At 50.9% G+C, this 21,470-nt stretch overlaps 1 protein-coding gene across 1 annotated transcript; it reads right to left on the bottom strand.

The window, feature by feature from the left end:
• Positions 1-102: 102 nt before the first annotated feature.
• Csdc2 (cold shock domain containing C2) lies at positions 103-12,621 on the bottom strand. Its single transcript, XM_057791611.1, has 4 exons — positions 12,428-12,621; positions 3,853-4,154; positions 2,398-2,520; positions 103-1,999 (listed from the first exon to the last, which is right to left on the bottom strand). The coding sequence occupies exons 2-4, from the start codon at positions 4,029-4,031 to the stop codon at positions 1,837-1,839; spliced, it is 465 nt and encodes a 154-aa protein (XP_057647594.1). The 5' UTR covers positions 4,032-4,154; positions 12,428-12,621; the 3' UTR covers positions 103-1,836.
• Positions 12,622-21,470: the final 8,849 nt, after the last annotated feature.

The raw sequence follows: 21,470 nt of genomic DNA, 5'->3' as shown, positions 1-21,470 counted from the left end.
ATGATGGTTCCTGTCACATGCGTGTAGGGCCATACTCTGCCGACGAGAAAATACAGGGACAGGAGCTTGTCCCAGGATGTCTTTGATCCACTGAAGCCCCAGACATGGCCAACATGCTTTGTACTTCCTCAGCCCCTTCCCCAAGGACCCTCAAAGGCAGCTCAGGAGCAGGCTGGGTCACAGTTGAGTTTATTGCCAGTGTTGGGGGGATGGGTAGTCCGTGGCTGGGGTCTGGGTGGGGAGGTTTCTGACTCAGCATCGCAGGGCCCGAGAGTAGAGAGGAGACCTGATGCCCCCCGCCACTCAGGCAGCCTCGAACTGATGCCTGAAGAGGACCCGCTCGGAGGAGGGAGGCCTGGGTGGCCCTGGGGTCCACCTGTACCAACATGTTCCCTGTGGTGGGTGACAGGCATGTTGGGGATTTGAACTCGGGTCCTGTCCTCATGGTTGCTTGCAGAGGACAGTTCTTTAGGGACAGACCTTGCTGGAAAAGCCTAGTTCACAGTGGGATGTCAGATAGGTAGGTCTTTTCCAATAAGAGGGATGAGCCAACACTTAACAGTTCTAGACTGCCAGCCTCTGTGCAAAGGGTTCTAGGACAAGGTGGGGTACAAACACCCCAAATGACTCTACCCTGTGGTCACCTAAAAGGCCACCTAGATAGTCACTAACCCTTTCATGCTGGGCACCTGGGCCCACATTTTATTTGCAGACTAGGTCTCATAAGGGTCACTGTTGAGGCAGGTCCTTCCTGAGCCTGTGATCCCACTTATCCTGTTAGGTGATGGGCTCTCTAGAAGGGATGCATCTTAGCCCAGACAGACTCCAGGTAAGAGAGACAATCACAATTGAGGGATGGACGAGATAGGCGCCACGTCAGCTACCGACCTGTCAGGGATCTATAGGAACCATTGTTTAACTTTGGGAAGAGGGTCTAATTTGAGGGGTAGGGGGTGGGCAAGGCCAGTGGTCTCCCTGACTGAGGACCATTCCTTTGGGTGCCTGGACCTAGCCTTGCCTGAGGTGGCATGTCAGTCCATCGCTGCATCCTCAGCTGTGTCATGGCCAGCACTGGGCAGGGCATCCACAGAGCTTGTGCATCATGCAGAAGAGATGGTTCTGTTCAAACTGGAGGAAACCATGTCCCCTCCTCACCTTGGGGACAGAATAAGCTTGGCTCTCCCAGCTCAGGAAGGAACCTAGCTTTTTGGGGTTCAAAGTAGCCTCTGCCGGCTGAGGAGAGAGGACTGGCTATGTCGTGTTCCCTCCAGGGCACCGAAAGGATGGCATCAGGAAGATGAGCTAAGTTACAGCACGGGCTGGCCATGAACCATGTTTTATCTGCTTCCTCCCTAAAGTGGGAGGCCCTACAAAGTACTCAAGAGGCCTGGCTTCTGAGAGGAAGCATCCAGGCCAGAGCAGACACCCAGGTCCAGCACAGGAGACAGGAACACAAGCGGACAGGGCTAGGAACCAGACTGAGTGGGTCTGAGGACAGCAGTGAGGAACAGGCTCATGGGAGAGGGGTCTCCCTAGGTTCTCAAGAACACGACGCAGGCCCACGGTATATAGGTTAGAGGGCAAGAAGGTCGTGTGTTTCCGTGGCAGGGTTGGAGGAAGGAGAGACGGGCCAAGGCAGGGCTGATGGCTGCACTCCATCCAACCCTAGGCCAGATCACACAAGTCATGGGTCACAGGTGGGCAGAAGCACACATTCACGGCCACAAAGCACAGACAGACTGACAAACGAGCACACCCAAGGGCTGGTCAGCAGCACGGTGGGAGCACAGAGTGGGCTGCTGCCTGCCTCTTGTGGGCATGCCCCCCCCCACCTGCCTAGGATCCCACAACCTGGCCAGACCATGTCTCGTGGGGAGTGTGGGGGGCCAACTGGGTGAGCACCACCTCTACGGCCTGAAACTTCTGGTTCTTGGGTGGGATGGGACACATCTTGTAGGTCACCTCATCGCCTTCCACGGGGACATACTCCCCCTCGATGCTGGTGGACAGAAGGGGAAGGATCAGCACAAGAACAAACCCGTCCACAGACAGCACTGTGGCCCCTAGCCTTGCCCCTAGCCTTGCTAGACCAGGGACTCTCTGCCAACTTCTCAGAGCCCAATGCTCTGGGCTGCGAAAGGGCAATCTGGAAAGTCCCTCCCTCCTCTGGGGACGGAGAAGCAGGTCTCCTCTCAGGACTCCCAGAGTCTCAGCAGTGATTACCATGGTTCTGGGGACTGCCTACTGATCCCTAAATGGCCCCAGCCCACCCCATCCCAGGACTCCTCAGAGCAGGGATAGCCAGCAGGAACACCCACCTCAGCAGCTAGGGAAGGGTCAGGTGACACTGAACACCTAGACAAGGCCCAATCAGAAACAGAAATAGAGGGGACTCACTCAGAAACATGCACGAAGATGTCCTCGGAGCCATTCTCAGGGGTGATGAAGCCATGGCCTTGTGAGCGGGAGAATTGCTTACAGACGCCCTTGAACACGGGGCCGGCCGAGGCTCGAGCTGTCCTGGGGAGAGGGTAAGGGATTGGAGCTTGACCTGGAGAGACTGTTCTTGGACCCCCCACAATACTGCCATTCAGCAGGTAACAAAGAGTGGGGCCCAGAGTGGGGCAATGGCCTGCCCAGTGTGTCTCGGTATAGTGCAACACTCCTGGCTCCTTGTCAGTGTCCCTCTAGATAGCACCTTCCATCCCGATATTTTAGGCTTGGGAGATTTTGGAGTGGAGCTAAGTGGTAGATGGTTTGCCTGCCGCGTGTAAGGCTCAGGCTCCATCTCAGAACCAATAATTAACTATTAAAAAAAAAAAAAAAAAACTAAAGCTAAGAGGCACCTCGCCATCTCTCATGACAGCTGAGCCACTGCTGGCCACTAATTTTCATGTGCTAGAGATTGAGCCTCTGCTCTGTCCCTGGGTCAGACACAGGACAATGCGCGCTTGCTATCCAGAGTAGTAATGATAATAAACGCCTCGCAGCCAGGCACAGAAGTGCATTCAGAAATCTGGAGTAAGACAACCGGCCAAAGCCCTATCTCAAAAAACCAAAACAGAAAACAGACATGAGATGGCTCAGTGGGTAAATATGCCCTTGTCAAGATTGACCACCTGAGTTTGAACCCCAGAACCCACATGGTGGAAGGAGAGAACCCACTCCTGACAGTTGTCCTCTGATCTCCACACACAGGCGAACACACACACCTACACACACACATGTGCATACATAACCACACACAATCATAATCAAAAATACATGTAAACAGGCTGTGGTAGGTAAACACACACACACCATACACAAGCAACCACATACACAGGCTGTGGTAGGCGCACACACACACATACCACCACCACCAATAATAATAAGTGGAAAACTCCTTGGTTCCCACAGACCCTCCCCATCTGGCCTCACCCAGCACCTCCCCAGAGGCCCAAGGCTAGTCCCTGGCAGTCCATGATCCTCCCCTAAAGATTCACTCTACGATGTTCCACCTGTAACACTCAAGCCCTTTTATTTTATTTTATTTTTGAGCCAGTCTCACTGTGCATCCCTAAGTTATGTTTCTCAAGTCCCTTCCTTCTTCATCTGACACATCTTCAAACTCATCTAGGTGTCCTAATTCACTGCACCCCAGGCTACGTCCTTATCCAGTCTTCAGAACCTCTCCAAATTGCGGACATGGCTCATTCACCCCTTACACTCCTGTCACCGTAACTTGGATGAAGGAATGTGGGAGGGGACACAGAGGTCACTGGAAGGTTGCACAGCTTCCTGGGAGGACAGGCAGGCTTGGCCCCGGCCTAGAGAAAGTCCGTGGGACCTAGGGGAGGGTAATGTACTCACGCTGAGTATGTCCTGGTTCGCTTGGTAGGCAGAGGGCTGGGCAGGTCCCGAGGAGCGATACCACCACCACGTTCCCAGATCCTACTGCCCTCCCTGTGGAAGGGGAAAGTGGGCCAGACAGGGGACTTGGGGGAGTGGAGAGGTGGCACCACTGGAGGTGATGTAGGCTCTGATGTCATGGTGGGGTCAGCAGGAGAGCCCGGTGGGCTCTGAGGCACAGGGGCCGGTGAAGGACTCTGGTGTCCTTTCGGGCAGGGCCCGGCCTTGCCCTGCTCAGTGGCCTCACCAACTATGGACTCCGTCTACAAGAGAAGAGAGAAACACAGGTAGATGCAGCCAGGGAACAGCTCTGCATACTGGACACAAGCTGAGAGAGCTGTTGAGGTCAGCTACTCCCGAAGGCACTCACAGCCCCACCCTGCAGGAGCATCCTCACCAGGAAGACAAAATAGTCACGAGTGAGGCTTTGGCCTTAAGTCCAACACTAAAACAAAACAAGGGGTTGGGGAAGTAGCTCGTCTGGTTAAGTGTTTGCCCGGCCAATACCACATAAAACCAGGCGTGGACCTGGCATGGTGGTGCGTGCCTTTAATCCCAGCACTCTGGAGGCAGAGAGAGGTGGATCTCTCTCTGAGAGTTTTAGGCCAGCCTATTCCACAGAACTAGTTGCAGAACAGCTAGGGCTACGAAGAGAGACCCTGTCTCACACACACACACATACACACACACACACATGACAGGTATGATGTTGCGTCTGTGCAATAATCCTGGCACAGCAGAGGTAGCAGCAGAAGGACCCGAAGTCCAAGACTGTCCTGGATTCCATAGTAAGCTTGAACCCAGCCTGGTCTATAAGGGACCCTGGGTCACAAAACAAAATAGAATCCCTAAATTCAGATGGGAACGGTTGAGGCACACACCTTTAATCCTTACTTTTGGGGGGCAGAGGCAGAGGCAAGTGGATCTCTGAGTTCGAGGCCACCTGGTCTACAGAGCAATAAAAAAGAATTCCTAAATTCTTACAGTTTGCAGTTTAATTCCTAATTCTACAACTTGGGGCTCGGAGGGAGGACATGTGGTGGCCAAGATTTGGCACACATGTTATGGCCTCAAATTCACACACAGCTCTAGGTTCAGATTTCTTGCCTATGATTTGGTGACCTCCCAGCAGGGCCCACTTGACAAGTCATATGGGCTCTACTGGCTGGCTGCCCTCAGTCAATACTCTTGACATTTGATAGCATTTCCTGCTGCGCGCTATGGCCAGTGTTGGTTCCTATTTTTTAGGGAGGTTACCCCGAGGCCCAAACGCCATCCAATATGCCCCAAAACAGGAGCAGTGAGCACATGGTGAGCTCTTGGGAATGTGGTCTATTTTTCATTAACCCAGTTTCTGCCTCTCAAAATGAGGTTTAAGGGCTAGGGATGTGGTGTGTAGCCCGGCTGTCCTGGAACTGTTCTGTAGCCCAGGTTGGCCTTGCACACAGACTCTGACTCCTGACTGCTGGGATTAAAGGCGTGTGCCACCCCTGCCCCACTAAGATTTTACTATATTGTCCAGGTTGGTTCACCTTCCCCCTCTGCCTCCCGAGTACTTGACATTGCGTTTAGGGCCTCACCCATGCAAGGCAAGGGCTCAACCACCAAGCTAAGTCTCCAAGGACCCCATCCTCCTCTTCTCAATGCTCTCATCAAACCAAGTCCTCACGGCTGTTTGGGAATACTGAGTACTCCCTGCTCCTCAACCATCAAATGTGCTTTAGAGGAAACACAAAGGAACAACCGTCCCACCCAAAACCAGAAGCTTCAGGTGAGCGTACTCACACTGTAATTCTAGCAGGCCCAGGGCTGAGACAGGAGTTCCGAGAGGCTGCAAGTTCAAGGATGGTCTGGGCTACAAAGTATACAGAGGAGGATCCCTGTCTCAAACGAAACTTAAAAAAAGAAAAGAAGGAAGAAGAGAGGGGCATGGAGATGACAGACTCAAAAGTCAGTCACTTTAGGGCTCTTGCAGAGGACCCCAGATTGATGCCCTCTTCTGGTTTCTTCTTTCTTTCTTTCTTTCTTTCTTTCTTTCTTTCTTTCTTTCTTTCTTTCTTTCTTTCTTCCTTTCTTCCTTCCTTCCTTCCTTCCTTCTCTCTCTCTCTTTTTTTTTTTTTTTGGTTTTTTTTTTTTGTTTTGTTTTGTTTTTCGAGACAGGGTTTCTCTGTGGTTTTGGAGCCTGTCCTGGAACTAGCTCTTGTAGACCAGGTTTTTTGGTTTTTTGAAACAGGGTTTCTCTGTGGCTTTGGAGCCTGTCCTGGAACTCACTCTGTAGACCAGGCTGGCCTCAAACTCACAGAGATGCACCTGCCTCTGCCTCCCAAGTATTGGGATTGAAGGCATGCGCTACTACCACCACTCAGCCCTCTTCTGGTTTTCAAAGGTACTTCATGCACCTACACACCACACACACACACACACACACACAGATGTAAATACTCACACACAAAAAACGGAACTCGCACACGAATGTTGACAGCAGTGCTGGTCGCAATAGCCACAAAGTTCTGCCACCAGTAACCCAAGGGCAGATAAAGAAAGGGGGAGCTAACAGCCTGCAATCTACAGTCTGGGAGCAGCAGTGGGCCCTAAGCAGGGGTGAAATACTGCTTCCTGTCCCAACACAAATGAGCCTTGAGAGCTCCTCAGAAGAAGCCATTCCAATGGCACAGGAAGGGAGGATCTGTTGTCACGGGGTCGGGAATGGGGGTGATTAGTGGTAGGTCATCTCTTTTAGGGTGCTTGCGACTAAAAATGTTTATTCGGTAAGCACTGTGGTGACAGGCAGTGAATCCACTGGGCTTTGTGATGTTTTGGTCTGGAGCTGGGCATGGTTGCCACCTAGGCAAGCTCTCTCCCTGAGCTCCAACCAGCTTCCAAACAAATAAAACTGCATCTCAAGTGTGAATTGCATCTCAATAAAGCTGTTGCCAAAGATAAGGCAGGCACCAAAGTTCCAAGGGTCACCCAGCTGGAGAACGCCTGGTCCCAGGCCCTTGGTCCCCTCTTGGTGAGGAAGACAGCCGTGGAGACAGCCTTGCTTCCTTGGTGGGAACCAGGGCCACTGGGCTTCCCCACTACAGTTTCCTAAGACCGGGTGGTGTGCTGGGCCGTGGCAGCTAGCACCGTGAGGTCGGTATGGGAAGAGCCTGGAGGAGACACTGTGGTTACCAAGGAGAGTCAGGGAGGAGAGGGGCTGCCCCACCAACTAGGAGATGGTGCCTGGGTGGCATGGGCAACACGCTGAGCTGCCAGAGAAGCAAAGGTCACACTGCCACCTGGGTGAGCTCTGGAAGTGACTCAGAGGCAGTAGCTGGAGCCGGGGCAGGCCTCAGGAGCAACAAAAAGAGCAGGCCTTCCTTCCCAGAGCTCTTCACTCTAAGAGGGCTGGAGCTGGCTAGAGGCAGTTCCTACTTCAGGAAACTTACTTCTCCCAGGCCTGGCCTCCTGGACTCAGGTAGGGAGCTGAATGAGAACTGGCCCTCCCTCCTCAGGGGCTCAGAGGTAAATGTGGGAGTGTCAGGCAGGAGCTGCACTGCGGGGAATCAGTTCCTTACAGACAGGGCTGGTTCCTGACTGGAGCCATTAGATTGGTCCCCCCCCTGCTCCCCTCCCTCCCTCAAGGACAGTTCCTCTGTTCCTGGCTGGCTTCATTGCCCTACAGCTCCCTTTCTTGGTTCAATTCCCACAGCATCCCTTAAGGGTTAGTGTTATTACCCCACTTTACAGGAAGGAAACTGAGGCTCAGGTTAAATCTTCCTCTGGAAGAGCAGTAAACCATTCTCAACTACTGAACCTTCTCTCTCCAGTGCCCCACCCCCCTTTTATGTGGTCCATGCTGACCTTGAACTAGGTTTGTAGTCATGTATGTATGTATGTATATATGTATTTAAAGATCTTTATTTCTTCTTTGAGCTAGGCAGTGGTGGCACATGCCACCCACTTGGGAGGCAGAGGCAGGCGGATCTCTGAGTTCAAGGCCAGCCTGATCTACAGAGCGAGTTCCAGGACAGGCTCCAAAGCTACACAGAGAAACCCCCGTCTCAGCCGGGCGGTGGTGGCGCACGCCTTTAATCCCAGCACTCGGGAGGCAGAGGCAGGCGGATCTCTGGGAGTTCGAGGCCAGCCTGGTCTACAAGAGCTAGCTAGTTCCGGGACAGGCACCAAAGCTACAGAGAAACCCTGTCTCGAAAAAAAAAAAAAACCAGAAAGGAAGGGAGGGAGGGAGGGAAGGAGGGAGGGAGGGAGGGAGTAAGGAAGGAAGGAAGGAAGGAAGGAAGGAAGGAAGGAAGGAAGGAAGGAAGGAAGGAAGGAAGGAAAGGAAAGACTCAGGAGGCAGAGGCAGATGGATCTCTGTGAGCTCGAGGCCAGCCTGGTCTACAAGATCTAGTACCTCTAGTTCCAGGATAGGCAGGTTCCAAAGCTACAAAGAAACCCTGTCTCAAAAAAACAAAAAAAGAAAAGAAAAGAAAAGAAAAAAAGCAATGTGACACCTAGGGAGACAAGAAGAGGAAAATACAGAGCAATCCTCCAGCTCTGACTCTGTCTTCAGAATATTGATGCAGGGAAGGACAAGTGGCACCAAGGCTTTCATTGTTTGGATGCCAGTACGCTATGCAAAAAGCCTTTTGGGTTGGTTTTCTGTTTTTGCTTTTTCAAAGATGTGTTTATTTGGGCCGGGCAGTGATGATCCCAGCACTCGGGAGGCAGAGGCAGGTGGATCTCTGTGAGTTTGAGGTCAGCCTGGTCTACAAGAGCTAGTTCCAGGACAGGCTCTAAAGCTACAGAGAAACCCTGTCTCGAACAAACAAACAAAAGACTTCTTTATTATGTGTACAGTGTTCCACCTGCATGTACACCTGCAGGCCAGAAGAGGGCACCAGATCTCACAATGGATGGTTGTGAGCCACCATGTGCTTGCGGGAAGGAACTCAGTACCTTAGGAAGAACAGCCAGTGCTCTTAACCACTGAGCTATCTCTCCAGCCTATTGGGTTGGGTTTTTGTTTGTTTGTTTGTTTTGGTTTTGGTTTACATTTGTTTGTTTCTTGGGGTACAGGAGACTGAGGTAGGTCTTAAGTAGTCAAGTCTAGCCTTGAACTCCTAACCCTGCTGTCTCCACCGCCTAGACCCTGGATTATTATAGGTATCACCATCACACCTAGTGTGTGTGGTCCTGGGGATAAAACCCAGGCCCTCAAACAAGCAGGACAATGTGAGACCCTGAACAGGATCCACCATGAATGGGCGTGTCCTTCATGTCCACCAGCTGGCTCTCCATTTCCTGCCTGAAAACCCAACTAAGGGACCACCTCTGCAGTGGTAGGACCAGGAGGGGCAAAGCCAAAACGTCCGGACTGCTTGGAGATGACCTAAGGTGTCGTGGGACCAGGGCACCCAGGACAGCAAGGCAAGGTAGCCAGAGCCACGGGAACTTGGCTCCAATTCTCAGTTCGCCTCAGACTCACAGATTCACCTGCCTCTGCCTCCCGAGTGCTGGGATTAAAGTTGTGCACCACCACCATCCAATGTAAGCGGCTCTCTTGACAACGAGACTCCCCTTTCAGTGTGGGCACCCCAGTGAAAGCAAGCGGCCCCCACCACCGGCACTGGGTGACCTGGAACAAGCAGCTGTCAGTCATTCTCCAGGCTTCACCTTTATCCCTAGACACATGAATCATTGCTCATCCAGGTGACTAACGAAGGCCAGTCTATCTCTCCTCTCAGGTTAAATGCCCACGTGGACCTACCCAAGGAGAGAGTTCCCAACTCATGTCCTACAAAATCTACACACACGCACACTAAAACTCAGAGAGAAACACTAGGGCAATGCACACAGGGAGGAAGCCTTGATGGCAGAGGGTACCCATCTACTGTGGAAGATGAGACTGGCTGGCTAGCCTTCATCTGGCAAGTCTCTGCCACCCTCTCTCAGTTTAGCCACCTGTCAGACTCTTGTTCCGTTTGTGTGTCCTAAGAAGTCTAAATAGTAATTACCACCAACGTACCCATTCTTCAGAAGAGAACACCGAGGTCCAGAGGGGCGAAGAGACTCATTGAAGTCACCCAGCTGACCCAGTAGCTCTCTTGAGCCCTGGAGAGGTGTGGAAGAGGGGTATGCAGCCAAGGCAAGGCGAGAAAACCCCCCATTCCCTGGTCAAAACCTCCCACCTCCAGTCTCCCCCAGGGGAAGGATGTTCAGGGCCAAAGAAGAAGTAGGGAGCCAGGATTTGGGGTTCTATTTCTGGTGTTTGCTGACTCAGCCCATGACCTTGGGTGAATCATTCGCCAACTCTGCGAAGCTTAAAAACAACTCCCCCAATAAAAGTGTTCCAGCCCCGAGTCCCCATTATGGGGGTGCCACTAGGGAGGACTGGGTACATCTGTTTAAAAATAGAAAGGCAGGGAACACAAGGACGGTGGGGGGAGAGCTGGCTCAGTGTCTTAGGCTTGTCCTTGCTGGGTCCTGGGGAGGTGAAAAAACAACCTGGGGACCACCTGCCTGGCTCCGCCCTCGCCCAGCTGCTCAGACGCTCCTTAAAGCCCGCCAGTGCCAAAAGCTGCCCATGCAGCTGGAGGTGACCTAATTAAACCTGATTCCGTTCCCTCCATAGTGTGTGTGTGCGTGTGTGTGTGCGTGTGAAGGGGCTGTCCCAGCCAATACTAAAGATGAATTATTTAGGTGACCCTTTACTCTTCGTCTGGTCACACATGTCCAGGCAGCTCTGGGGCTGTTGTTTCTAAGGCTTTGGGCTTCTCCAGCGTTAGTGGGAGAAGGAAAAACCACGCTATCATCTAGAGCCAAATTCACAGACAAACTCCACCTCTACCTGTGTGAACCAAGGGTGTCACCTTCCCATTCTGGGTCCCCTGGCATACTGGCCAAAGTCACATATAGTGGCAGAGAAGCCTCAAAGTCCCTGGGCATCCCAGGGTGTTAAGTCACCCCCTTCCAGGTGACTATCATTTCCGGGGGAGGGATGTGTGTGGGCCTCACCCCTGAATTTACTCCCTCACCTTGCTGTAGATCTCCCTTAAACTGCCTGCTTCCAGAGCTCTGGGTCCTGGACACCAAGCTTGTGAGCAGCTGTTGGGTCCAGAGCACCCTCTGCTGGGTACCACCTGTAAAGGGTGGGTGAGCTCAGGGTGGAGGGATAGTCTGCCTTTGGGTGGGTTAGCAAACGCTCTTTACATCCCTCTGGATCCTGAGGGCCACTGGGGAGCCCCATCCCTAGCTGATAAGCATCTTTAAAGCTTGCCCAGCAGCCATGGGTCCCCAGGCCCGGGACAAACTGGTGTGTCCTCCTGGGACCCTCTGCCGCTAGCTTCTGTTTGCACTAGTTGTGCTTTTTGAAGGCGGGGCCAGACAGACAAGGATGGACAAGAGATGTTTTGGGGAAAGACTTCAAGGCAATGTGGGGCAAGAATGGGAGGAGACACTCAGAATCCAAACACACACACCCAGAGACCTCTGGGATGCAGTCAGGTTTGGGAAAGAACTCCCCTTCTTCCCCACTAACGAGGCCTGGAAATCTTCCCTTCCAGGGAAAGGCCCTGACTGGATGGCATCCAGGCAACCCAGTGCCAGGCTGTCAGAGAGGGTACCCCCACCCCCGGCACACTTCCTTCTCCCCTCCCCCAGCCCCAGCGGATGCAGCAGTTCACACTCTGGATTTATTATCGTTCTCACTCCTGTCCCGTCCCCCTCCCTCCTGGGAAGAGCCTGCAGCCTGGCAGCCTGGCAGGAACCTGCTGTTTCCTTGTGGGTGCCAACATCGCCCCTTATCTCCACTCGGTCTCCTTATGCCAGGGTCAGACCACTCAGGGGCTTGATGCCAACCAAGGCCAACCTGAGTCCTTGCATCCCACAGCGTGGGTGGCCCGGCAGACCCGTCACCCCTGCCCTACAGTGGACTGCACCCAGGCAAGGGGGGAGGTCAGAGCAAGCATGCAGGAGAATGCAGGGACTCAGTGGGGTGGCATAAAGGCAAAAATAACATAGGCCATCCCTCCAGCCAGTTGACACAATTATCTCTGCCACACCAGGGGAAAACAGAGTGAGGAGAAGACAGCTGCTCTGGGACCCCTGCCTGCCTCAGGCGGTCCCTCTCCACCGCCCTGGCCTCAATGCAGATTTCAGGGGCAAGATTCAGCAGTGCTCCTGACTGGCCTTTTAGGGTCTGGAAGGCGCCAAGGCTTTCCCTCACCCAGTTCCCAGACTGGAGGCTGCGGCTTGGCAGGAAGCTGTTGTTATCTGTCTCTCAACCCAGACATGAGTCCCAGACACAGACATTCACATGCATTCAGACGCGGGAGCCACACTCCACCTCGGCTCGAGGGTCAAGGGGAGAGAAGGGAAGGGCTGTGGGCTCCTCAGCATCCCGAGCATCCTCTAAGCGGAGCTGAGGACGGTCCAGCTCCAACCTTTCCAGCCTCACTCCACACATCGTTTCTTGATACCAACCGCCCTTGCCCCTGCCTCTGCCACAGTTTCCATCCCAAGCTTCCTCCAGGTCCCCCATGCCGCCCCTTACCTCGCCCTGGCAGCTGGGGCCAGGCACTGCCTCCTGTAATGGGCAGCACCTTATCTCTGAACCGCGGCACTGGCTGGCAAGGGTCACGTCTGGATGATGCACTCCGTGGTGTGTGTGTGTGTGCGTGTGTGTGTGTGTGGCATGCAGGAGGCACCTCGGCCCCTCACTCACTCACACACACGCCTTCCTGCTGACGTCAGGATGTGCAGGAGGGAGGGACTGGGCTGGGAATTTGTACTCCCAGCTTAAAGGGACACTAACTAGGCTCTGTCCTCTCTGGCCCAGACGCCACCTCCTGAGCCAGCCACCTCCTGAGTGCTGGGTGAGTGGCTAAGCTGCGTCGCTCGGGGCTTTAATGCTTCCTGTTTTGGAAAGTGGCTTTTATTGCTGGACCAAGGTATAATTTTCCCTACCAGGTCAGGGTAGCTCCTGGGGAAAGAATGCAGGGGAGGAAGAGCTGGAGATGGCAGGCACTCCTGGGGACTGGGAACAAATGGGATGCAGAGGGGTGTTTGTGTGCATGGGTTCATACTGGGAGGTCCAACAGGGCTGGAGGATGTGTCCTGGAGAAGGGAGGAGCCCAGAGGAGTGAGGAGACCCTCTGGGAATAAACCAGGTTCCTAGGGACTCCCAGGCATTCCATTCCCCGCCCCCACCTCCCAGTCTCATACCGAACCCAGCAGCTGGTGCTGAGCTCTGGCCCCTCAGAGGATCTGAGATCTCCAGATGAATGTGCTCAAATCTCTTTGGTGTACATTAGGTTCTTGGGAGGGGCTGCTTAATCCAGTGGAAGAGAAGTCTAAAAGAGTAATGAGTGTGTGCGTGTACACACACACACACACACACACACACACACACAAAATCAGGTAGGCTGCTAGAAGAGAGGCCAGGCTCAGCAAATTCAGTCCAAGCAGTTTAGGTCTGGGGTGTCTCTTGTATTTGACTCTCAAGACCATAGCAAATCCTTTAGGACTCCAGTCCTCCCCAAGGGGACAACTAAGGCCACCATAAAGGGGCTTCTTTGCCTCCTTCCTGTCACTTCTCCTCACCTTCAGCTTACAAAGAAGTCTTCTCAGGTTGGAGAGATGGCTCAGCTGTTAAGAGACTCTGCCTGCTCTTTCAGAGGTTTTTTTTTTTTTAAATATTTATTTATTTATTATGTATACAATATTCTGTTTGTGTGTATGCCTGCAGGCCAGAAGAGGGCACCAGACCCCTTTACAGATGGTTGTGAGCCACCATGTGGTTGCTGGGAATTGAACTCAGGACCTTTGGAAGAGCGGGCAACGCTCTTAACCTCTGAGCCATCTCTCCAGCCCCAGAGGTTTTGAGTTCAATTCCCAACAACCACATGGTGGCTCACAACCATCTGCAGTAAGAGCTGGTGCCCTCTTCTGGCCTGTAGGCATACATGCAGACAGAATACTATATACTTAATAAATGAATAAATCCTTTAAAAAAAAAAGTCTTCCAGCCTGGTCTACAGAGCTAGTTCCAGGACAGGCTCCAAAGCCACAGAGAAACCCTGTCTCGAAAAACCAAAAAAAAAAGTCTTCTCTGGTATCAATTTAGAACTACTGAGTCACACAGGGATGACAAAGGGGCTCTGTGAGCTGGCACAAACTGATAAGTCCCAACCCTCCAGAGGGTGAGGCTGAAAGATTATAAATTTGAGTCTACTCTAGGCTACCTAGAGAGATCCTGTCACAAACAAACAAATGAAAAACAAAACAAAAACCAAATCAAAATAAACATGGTGGTGCTGGTGCTTACCTGTGATCCCTGCCCTCAGAGGTTGAGGACTGTCATTAGTTTAAGGTCAGCCTAGATTCTATGATAAAAAAACATAAAAACAAAGCAAAAACAAACAAACCAGGGCTTGGTAGGTAAGCTGCTTTTCCGGGGGACCTGTGTGATTTCCAGCACCCGTGCAGGGCAGGTTACAGCTGTCTGCAACTCCAGCTCTGGGGAGGGATCCAACTCGCCTGCACGCATACAGCATATGTTCACACAGACCCACTTATCTACATATGCATAAATAAATTTTTAAAAAAGATCAAGCAGATAAACACATGGTGGGTCACAACCATCTATATATTCATATGTGCAAATAGAACACTTATATACATAAAATATCTAAATAATTAAATCTTAAATGAATTTCTGGGTTTTTTGGGTTTTTTTTTTAATATTTATTTATTATGTATACAATATTCTGTGTATATACCTGCAGGCCAGAAGAGGGCACCAGACTCTGTTACAGATGGTTGTGAGCCACCATGTGGTTGCTGGGAATTGAACTCAGTCTTAACCTCTGAGCCAACTCTCCAGCCCTTTTTTTTTTTTTTTTTTTTTTTTTTGGTTTTTCAAGACAGGGTTTCTCTGTGCAACAGCCCTGGCTGTCCTGGGACTAGCTCTTGTAGACCAGGCTGGCCTTAAACGGTCTTAAACTCACAGAGATCTGCCTGTCTCTGCCTCCCAAGTACTGGGATTAAAGGCATGTGCCACCACCACTCGGATAATTTATTTTCTTCGCTGCACATATGCCTGCAGGCCAGAAGAGGACACCAGACACGGGGGCAGACGCGGGGGGGGGGGGAGACGGGGGAGGGGACGGGGGATGGGGGGACGAGGGACGGGGGACGGGACGGGACGGGGCGGACGGGGGGGGGGGGGGGGGGGGCTATTTCTCTGATCTCTGAGCTCAGGGCCAGGAACGAGCCAGGCTTGTCTGAGCCTAGAAAGCAGTTGTGGGGAAAAGGCTCTCTGCTCAGGTGGGCAATGGGAAGGGGCTGATACGGCAGAAAAAGCGAAGGGAGGCAGTATGAGGAGCTGAGACACAAGGTGGGAGCCCTAAGTCAAAGACCAGTCCAGTGACTCTGGGATTTGAGCCAGGGTGAAGGTAGGACCAAGGTCTTGATCCCTCCCTTTGCATCCAGTTTCCTTTCTCTCCCTTCCACTGGTGCCAGGCAGCAGGCCACAGTGAATGAAGGAGGCTGGCCCTGGTTCGAAGTAGTACGGTGATTATCTCCCCCGCGCACGGAGAGGGCACAGCTGTTCATTCAGGAAGTGAGCAGCAGAGACACACCCACCCACCCACCAGCCGTTGAGTAACAAAGAAATCGTCTGCTTGCTTCCAGGGGCTCTACGGGAAGGCTATTTTTGTGAACAGCTGAGCATTTAAAAGCTCTTCTCCTTGAAAGCCTTCCTCACCGTGGAGAAGCCGAGGAAGAGGTGTGCGGAGCCAAATAGCCTCTCAGGTCTCAGTCATCTCAATTATAAAGACCGATGGGGCCAGCCCTGTGGCGCTGGGATTCACTGACTTAACCCTTCAATGAATACAGACCCCTATGATGTCTATACACAGGGTAGATGATAGGAAGTTCAGGCAACGAGAGGTTAAGAACCTTATCCACCCAGGTATAGTGGCTCATACGTGTAATCCCAGCACTCAGGAGGGTGAGGCAGGAGAATCGCCTAGAGGTTGGGGTCAGAATGGTCCACACAGTGAGTTCCAGGCCTGTCTGGACTACGAAGGGAGACTCTGCCTCAAATGAAAACAAAACAAGAAACTTGTCCAGTATCACATAGATGGTATTAAAATGTAGGGTTCCGGGACTGGAGAGATGGCTCAGTGGTTAAGAGCACTGGCTGCTCTTCCAAAGGTCCTCAGTTCAGTTCTGCATGGTGGCTCACAACTGTCTGTGTAACTGTAGTTCTACAAGATCCAATGCCAGCTGGGCGGTGGTGGTACTTGCCTTTAATCCCAGCCCTGGGGAAGCAGATGTAGGCAGATGAATCGCTGAGTTCAAGGACAGCCTGGTCTACAGAGCTAATTCCAGGATAATTAAGACTGAACAAAGAAACCCTTTTTCAAGAAACAAAACAAACAAAAAGATCCAAAGCCCTCTTCTGGTGTATATATGTACTTGAAAACAAAACACCCATATACATAAAATAAACAATCTTTAAAAAAAAAATGCAAGGTTTGGGGCTGGAGAGATGGCTTGGTGGTTAAGAGCACTGACTATTCTTCCAGAGGACCCGGGTTCAATTCCCAGCACCCACATGACAGCTCACAACTGTCTGTAAATCCAGTTCCAGGGAATCTGACACCTTCACACCAATCCACATAAAATAAAGTTAAATAAATCATAAACGAAAAGTAAACATACATTTAAAAAAAATGGCAAGGTTCAAAAAGGCATGATGAGCCAGGTGGTGGTGGCGCATGCCTTTAATCCCAGCACTCGGGAGGCAGAGGCAGGTGGATCTCTGTGAGTTCGAGGCCTGCATGGTCTACAAAGTGAGTTCCAGGACAGGCTCCAAAGCTACAGAGAAACCTTGTCTCGAAAAACAAACAAAACAAAACAAAACAAAAGGCATGATGGTGCGTGCCTGCTTCCCAGCACCTGGGAAATAGTAGGTGGTCTGGGAGTTTCAGCACAGCCCCAACGACCTCGTCATACTTTGTCTTGGAGGGGAAAAAAGCCCAGGCTCAGGCTCCTTTACATTCTTCTTCTTTCTGCTATGCCACAGTACATTTGAAGGGGCTTCTTATTCCCTGGGCACCCATCTCCCCTGCGTGGGGCTCATCTTTCAGCACTTAAAGAACAGTTCTGCATGTATTTAGAGTATGTGCGTGCGTGCTCACCGTGGCACGTTTGAGGAGGCCAGAGGGCAGTTTGGGAGAGTTGGTTCTCTACTCTCAGCACGTGGGGCTTGGGATCAAATGTAGGTCCTCAGGAAGTGGCAAACAACTCCAGCCCGGCTCTTTTCTAGGTGCTGGGGAATCCAGCCAACGAAGCAGGAACTCTATCTTCATGGAGCTGACAGTCGAGTAGGGAGAAGGCAATAAAACAACCTAATAACCATGTGCAGTCAGGTTAGAAGGCAATAAATGTTCCTGAGGACTAGAAGCAGGAAGTGGGATAGGGAGTGGCTGGTGGTGGATGGCTTGTGACTGAGAATGGGAGGTCAGGTAAAGCACAGCCTGGCTCTTCCCAAGGGTGACAAAGCACTATGGGGTCCAGACAGGAAGATAGAGTTTATTTTAATACTTTTTCTGGTCATCACCAACCTGCCTTCGTTTTAGCCTTGAAAGTCATCTTAATGTACAGACAAACTAGGCTCGTTCCTGTTTGTGATTAAATCTGTTTCTCAAGGATTGGGCTGCGCAACCTCAACTACAAATGGGTCTGTACTGCCTGTTGCAGGAAACAGCAGTCATGCTGTAGTTTCTAAAGGTTGTTATGACCACCTGTTGTTCTAACCACCTTGTTATGACCACCTTGTTTTGTTCTGCTCCTTTAGGCCCGCCTATTTGCCTGCTAAATCCCCCATTTGGAAACCCCCATCTCTGAGCTATAAAAGCCCTTATCTTCCCCATGACAAATGCTGATCTCTTGAACCCAACCTTAGGGGAGGCAGCCCATGTGCCTGAATTTAAAATGTTTATTTTATTTATTTATTTAGTTTCTTGAGACGAGGTTCCTCTGTGTAGCCCTGGCTGTCTTGGAACTCGCTCTGTAGACCAGGCTGGCCCCAAACTTACAGAGATTCACCTGCTTTTGCATCCCAGGTTCTGTGACTAATGACACGTGCCAGCACCACCCGGCTAAGCTTACTTTAATTTATTGCTTATTTTAATTAAACTGACCATGATGAGCTGGGTCAGTCTTTCTCCTTGCATCTTTGAGATTAACGCTGGGATCAGACCCAGGACCTCAAACGTATCCAGTACGGGCCTAACCGAGAGCCTCATTCCAGCACAAGAGCGGAAATTGTATTTTATTATTTTTGAGGGTCTCAGCCTCTACCTCCCGAGAGATGAGATCACAAGAACCACATCTGGCTCCTGAGCGAGAGTCCTAGCAGGGTCTGATGGTGCATGCCTCTAATCCCAACAAGTGCACAAAGAAGGATCAGGAGTTCAAGGCCAGCCTCAGCTTCACAGTGATTCCAGGCCAACTTGAACTGTATAACAGATATAAAAAATAAACAAAAACAAAAACAGAAAAACAAAACAGAAGGACGTGAACACAGCAAGGCTATGAGCAGTTCTACAGGCAGAGGGAGCCAAACATGGAACCCTTGCAGAAAGCAAATAGGCTGAGGGAGGATTTTAAAGATGTGGGGAAGAAAATATAACCTTAATTTTGCTCTCTTGGCTTTTTGCTTTGTTATCTTTTTTACTATTTATTTATTTATTTATTTATTTATTATGTATACAATATTCTGTCTGTGTGTATGATTGCAGGCCAGAAGAGGGCACCAGACCTCATTACAGATGGTTATGAGCCACCATGTGGTTGCTGGGAATTGAACTCAGGACCTTTGGAAGAGCAGGCAATGCTCTTAACCTCTAAGCCATCTCTCCAGCCCCCTTGCTTTGTTATTTTGATGTGCTGTGCTCTCAAGTTAAGTATGTACTGAGGATGTCTTCGACTCCCTGACCCTCAGGCCTCCATGTTGCAAGTGTCTATGTTACAAACCTTTTTTTATTTTTTAAGATTTATTTATTTAAGCCGGGCGGTGGTGGCGCACGCCTTTAATCCCAGCACTTGGGAGGCAGAGGCAGGCGGATCTCTGTGAGTTCGAGACCAGCCTGGTCTACAAGAGCTAGTTCCAGGACAGGCTCCAAAACCACAGAGAAACCCTGTCTCGAAAAACCAAAAAAAAAAAAAAAAAAAAAAAGATTTATTTATTTATTTTGGGTATGAGTGCTCTATCTGCACATAAGACTTTATGTCAGAAGATGGCATCAATCCCACTACAGATGGTTGTGAGCCATCTTGTGGTTGCTGGGAATTGAACTCAGAACCTCTGGAAGAGCACTCAGAGCTTAAAAGTTAAAACTGCTGAGCCATCGCTTCAGCCCTGGCTTTTTTGGTTTTTGAGGCAGGATCTTTCTTTTTTTGGTTTTTCGAGACAGGGTTTTGCTGTAGTTTTAGAGCCTGACCTGGAACTACCTCTTGTAGACCAGGCTGGCCTCAAACTCACAGAGATCCACCTGCCTCTGCCTCCCGAGTGCTGGGATTAAAGGTGTGCATCACTGCCCAGTGCTTTTTCTTTTCTTTGGGTACAGTCATGCCTGGCTATATTGCCTCAGCTGGCCTTGAACTCCTAGTCATAAGCGATCCTCCTGAATCAGGCTCCAGAGTGACTGAGATTACAGGCATGCCCCACTATGAGTCCTGTGTTGTTAGATTTAACAATAAATCTCGAATGTGATTCCACAGCAATATACCATCATTCTTTCTGTGACTTTACATTTTTCTGTTAAAAGATAATACTATGTGTCTTTTCTTTTCCCCAGTACTGTTTTTACCAAAGGACAGTCTTTCCTTCTTTTTGAAATAGGGTTTCATGTAGCCCAGGTTGGCCTTGAGCTTTTGATCCTCCTCCGTCCTTCTCTCCAGGGCCAGGATTATAAGTGTGCTCCAGCTTGTTCTGCTACAGACTCCTTTGAAACCAGTGCTGTCATTAGTGCAGTGTGGGGCTCCAGAGACTTCACTCTCCTGGGCAAGAGTGCCCGATTCCTGTGCTGTGGCGTGGGAGCGCCATGCCCTGTGCCTCCCCACTAGGCTCTCTCACACACAGGCGCGTTCCCAGCTCTTTCCCCCTTCACGCTTTCCCTCTTGGCAATCACCATTCTGTTGCCCTTTTGTTCATTCAAATGAGCCACATTTTTAAGCCCTGGCCGGATGCCAGTCACTGATCTGGGCCCAGATGTTGTGGAGAAAAGTCCTACAATGGTCCTCTGCTGCCGGGGAGCTTGTAGCCTAGTCGTTTGTATTTGGTAAACCACCTTAATCATCCGTGAGCAAGGCAGAGAGTTAGTAAATGGCCGGATCTTTCTTTTTCCTTTTTTCTTTTCTTTCTTTTTTAACTGAAGCGTAAATCAAAACTTTGTGCCAACAAAAGTTGTGAGATGAATACCACAGAAGAGGACTGGACTCTGAAACCCTGGGCTCTGAAGCCGACCAGCCCGTCCTCCGTCCCCACACTCTCCTGCCCCTCCCCCACCGTGTTAGTTTCCCATCCATAGCTGAAGCCCTCGGACGTTGGTTTTGCCCACTTCTGCCCCTGAGACTGAGCTATCCCTCTCCTAGTGTCTAAGACCTCCTCACTCTGACCAACTCTGCTGCCTCCTGCTGCCAGCCTGCTCTCCTCCTCCCCCAAGGCCACTCAATCACCCTTCTTTCTAGTATTCCTGCCCCACCCCCTTCAGGCCTTCACCACCACCGTCCACCCAGCTGATGTGTGACTGTGTTGTGTGACTGTGTTGTTTTTCTGTTTGGACCAAAGGCACATGGGCACACACAAAATGGGCAAATAAAAGTGCGACTTTAAAATACTTTAAAAAGTAGACGGGGTCAGCTAGATGGCTCAGAAGGTAAAAAGGAACTTGTCACCAAGCCTGAACCTGAGTTCAATCCCCAAGACTCACATGATAGGAGGAGAGAACCTACCCTGCAAGCTGTCCTTTGATCTCCGTGTCTACATCATGGCATGCGTACACACATTACACACAAATGCAATTTTAAAGTTAAGGAAAGAGATACTACGAAAGTGTTTGAGCGTGTTGTTATATGTGTGTGTGATCCCAGCTACTCAGAAGGCTGGGTTAGAGGGTCGTTTGAATCCAAAGTTGGAGATCGGCATGGGCAACATTCAAGACCTTCCAAAAGCAATGTTGAGGATGCAGCTTAGATGGTGGAGCACTTCCTGGTGTGCTCGAGGCCTCAGGGTGGATCCTTGCATTATAAACAAACTATATTATTATTATTACTATTTATTGGGACTCACTATACCTCTGGCTCTTCTGGAACTCAATATGTAGATTAGAACAGGCTGCTTTCGAACACACAGAGCTCCGCCAGTCTCTGCCTCCTGAGTGATGGGTTGAAGGTGTGTGCCACCATGCCCAGCTGAGTGAGATGGTAAGGGACTAGAGAAGACAAGGGAGCGTGCACAACTGGGAAGCGAGAGAGGGATTAACTGTAGAAGAAAGGAGAGGGGGCACTGGAAGGACAGCGGG

This window comes from Chionomys nivalis, chromosome 17 (assembly GCF_950005125.1).
Source record: "Chionomys nivalis chromosome 17, mChiNiv1.1, whole genome shotgun sequence".
Classification (NCBI taxonomy): domain Eukaryota; kingdom Metazoa; phylum Chordata; class Mammalia; order Rodentia; family Cricetidae; genus Chionomys; species Chionomys nivalis.
Note: the sequence above shows the minus strand (reverse complement) of the source record. Positions and strands in the feature narration are given on the sequence as shown.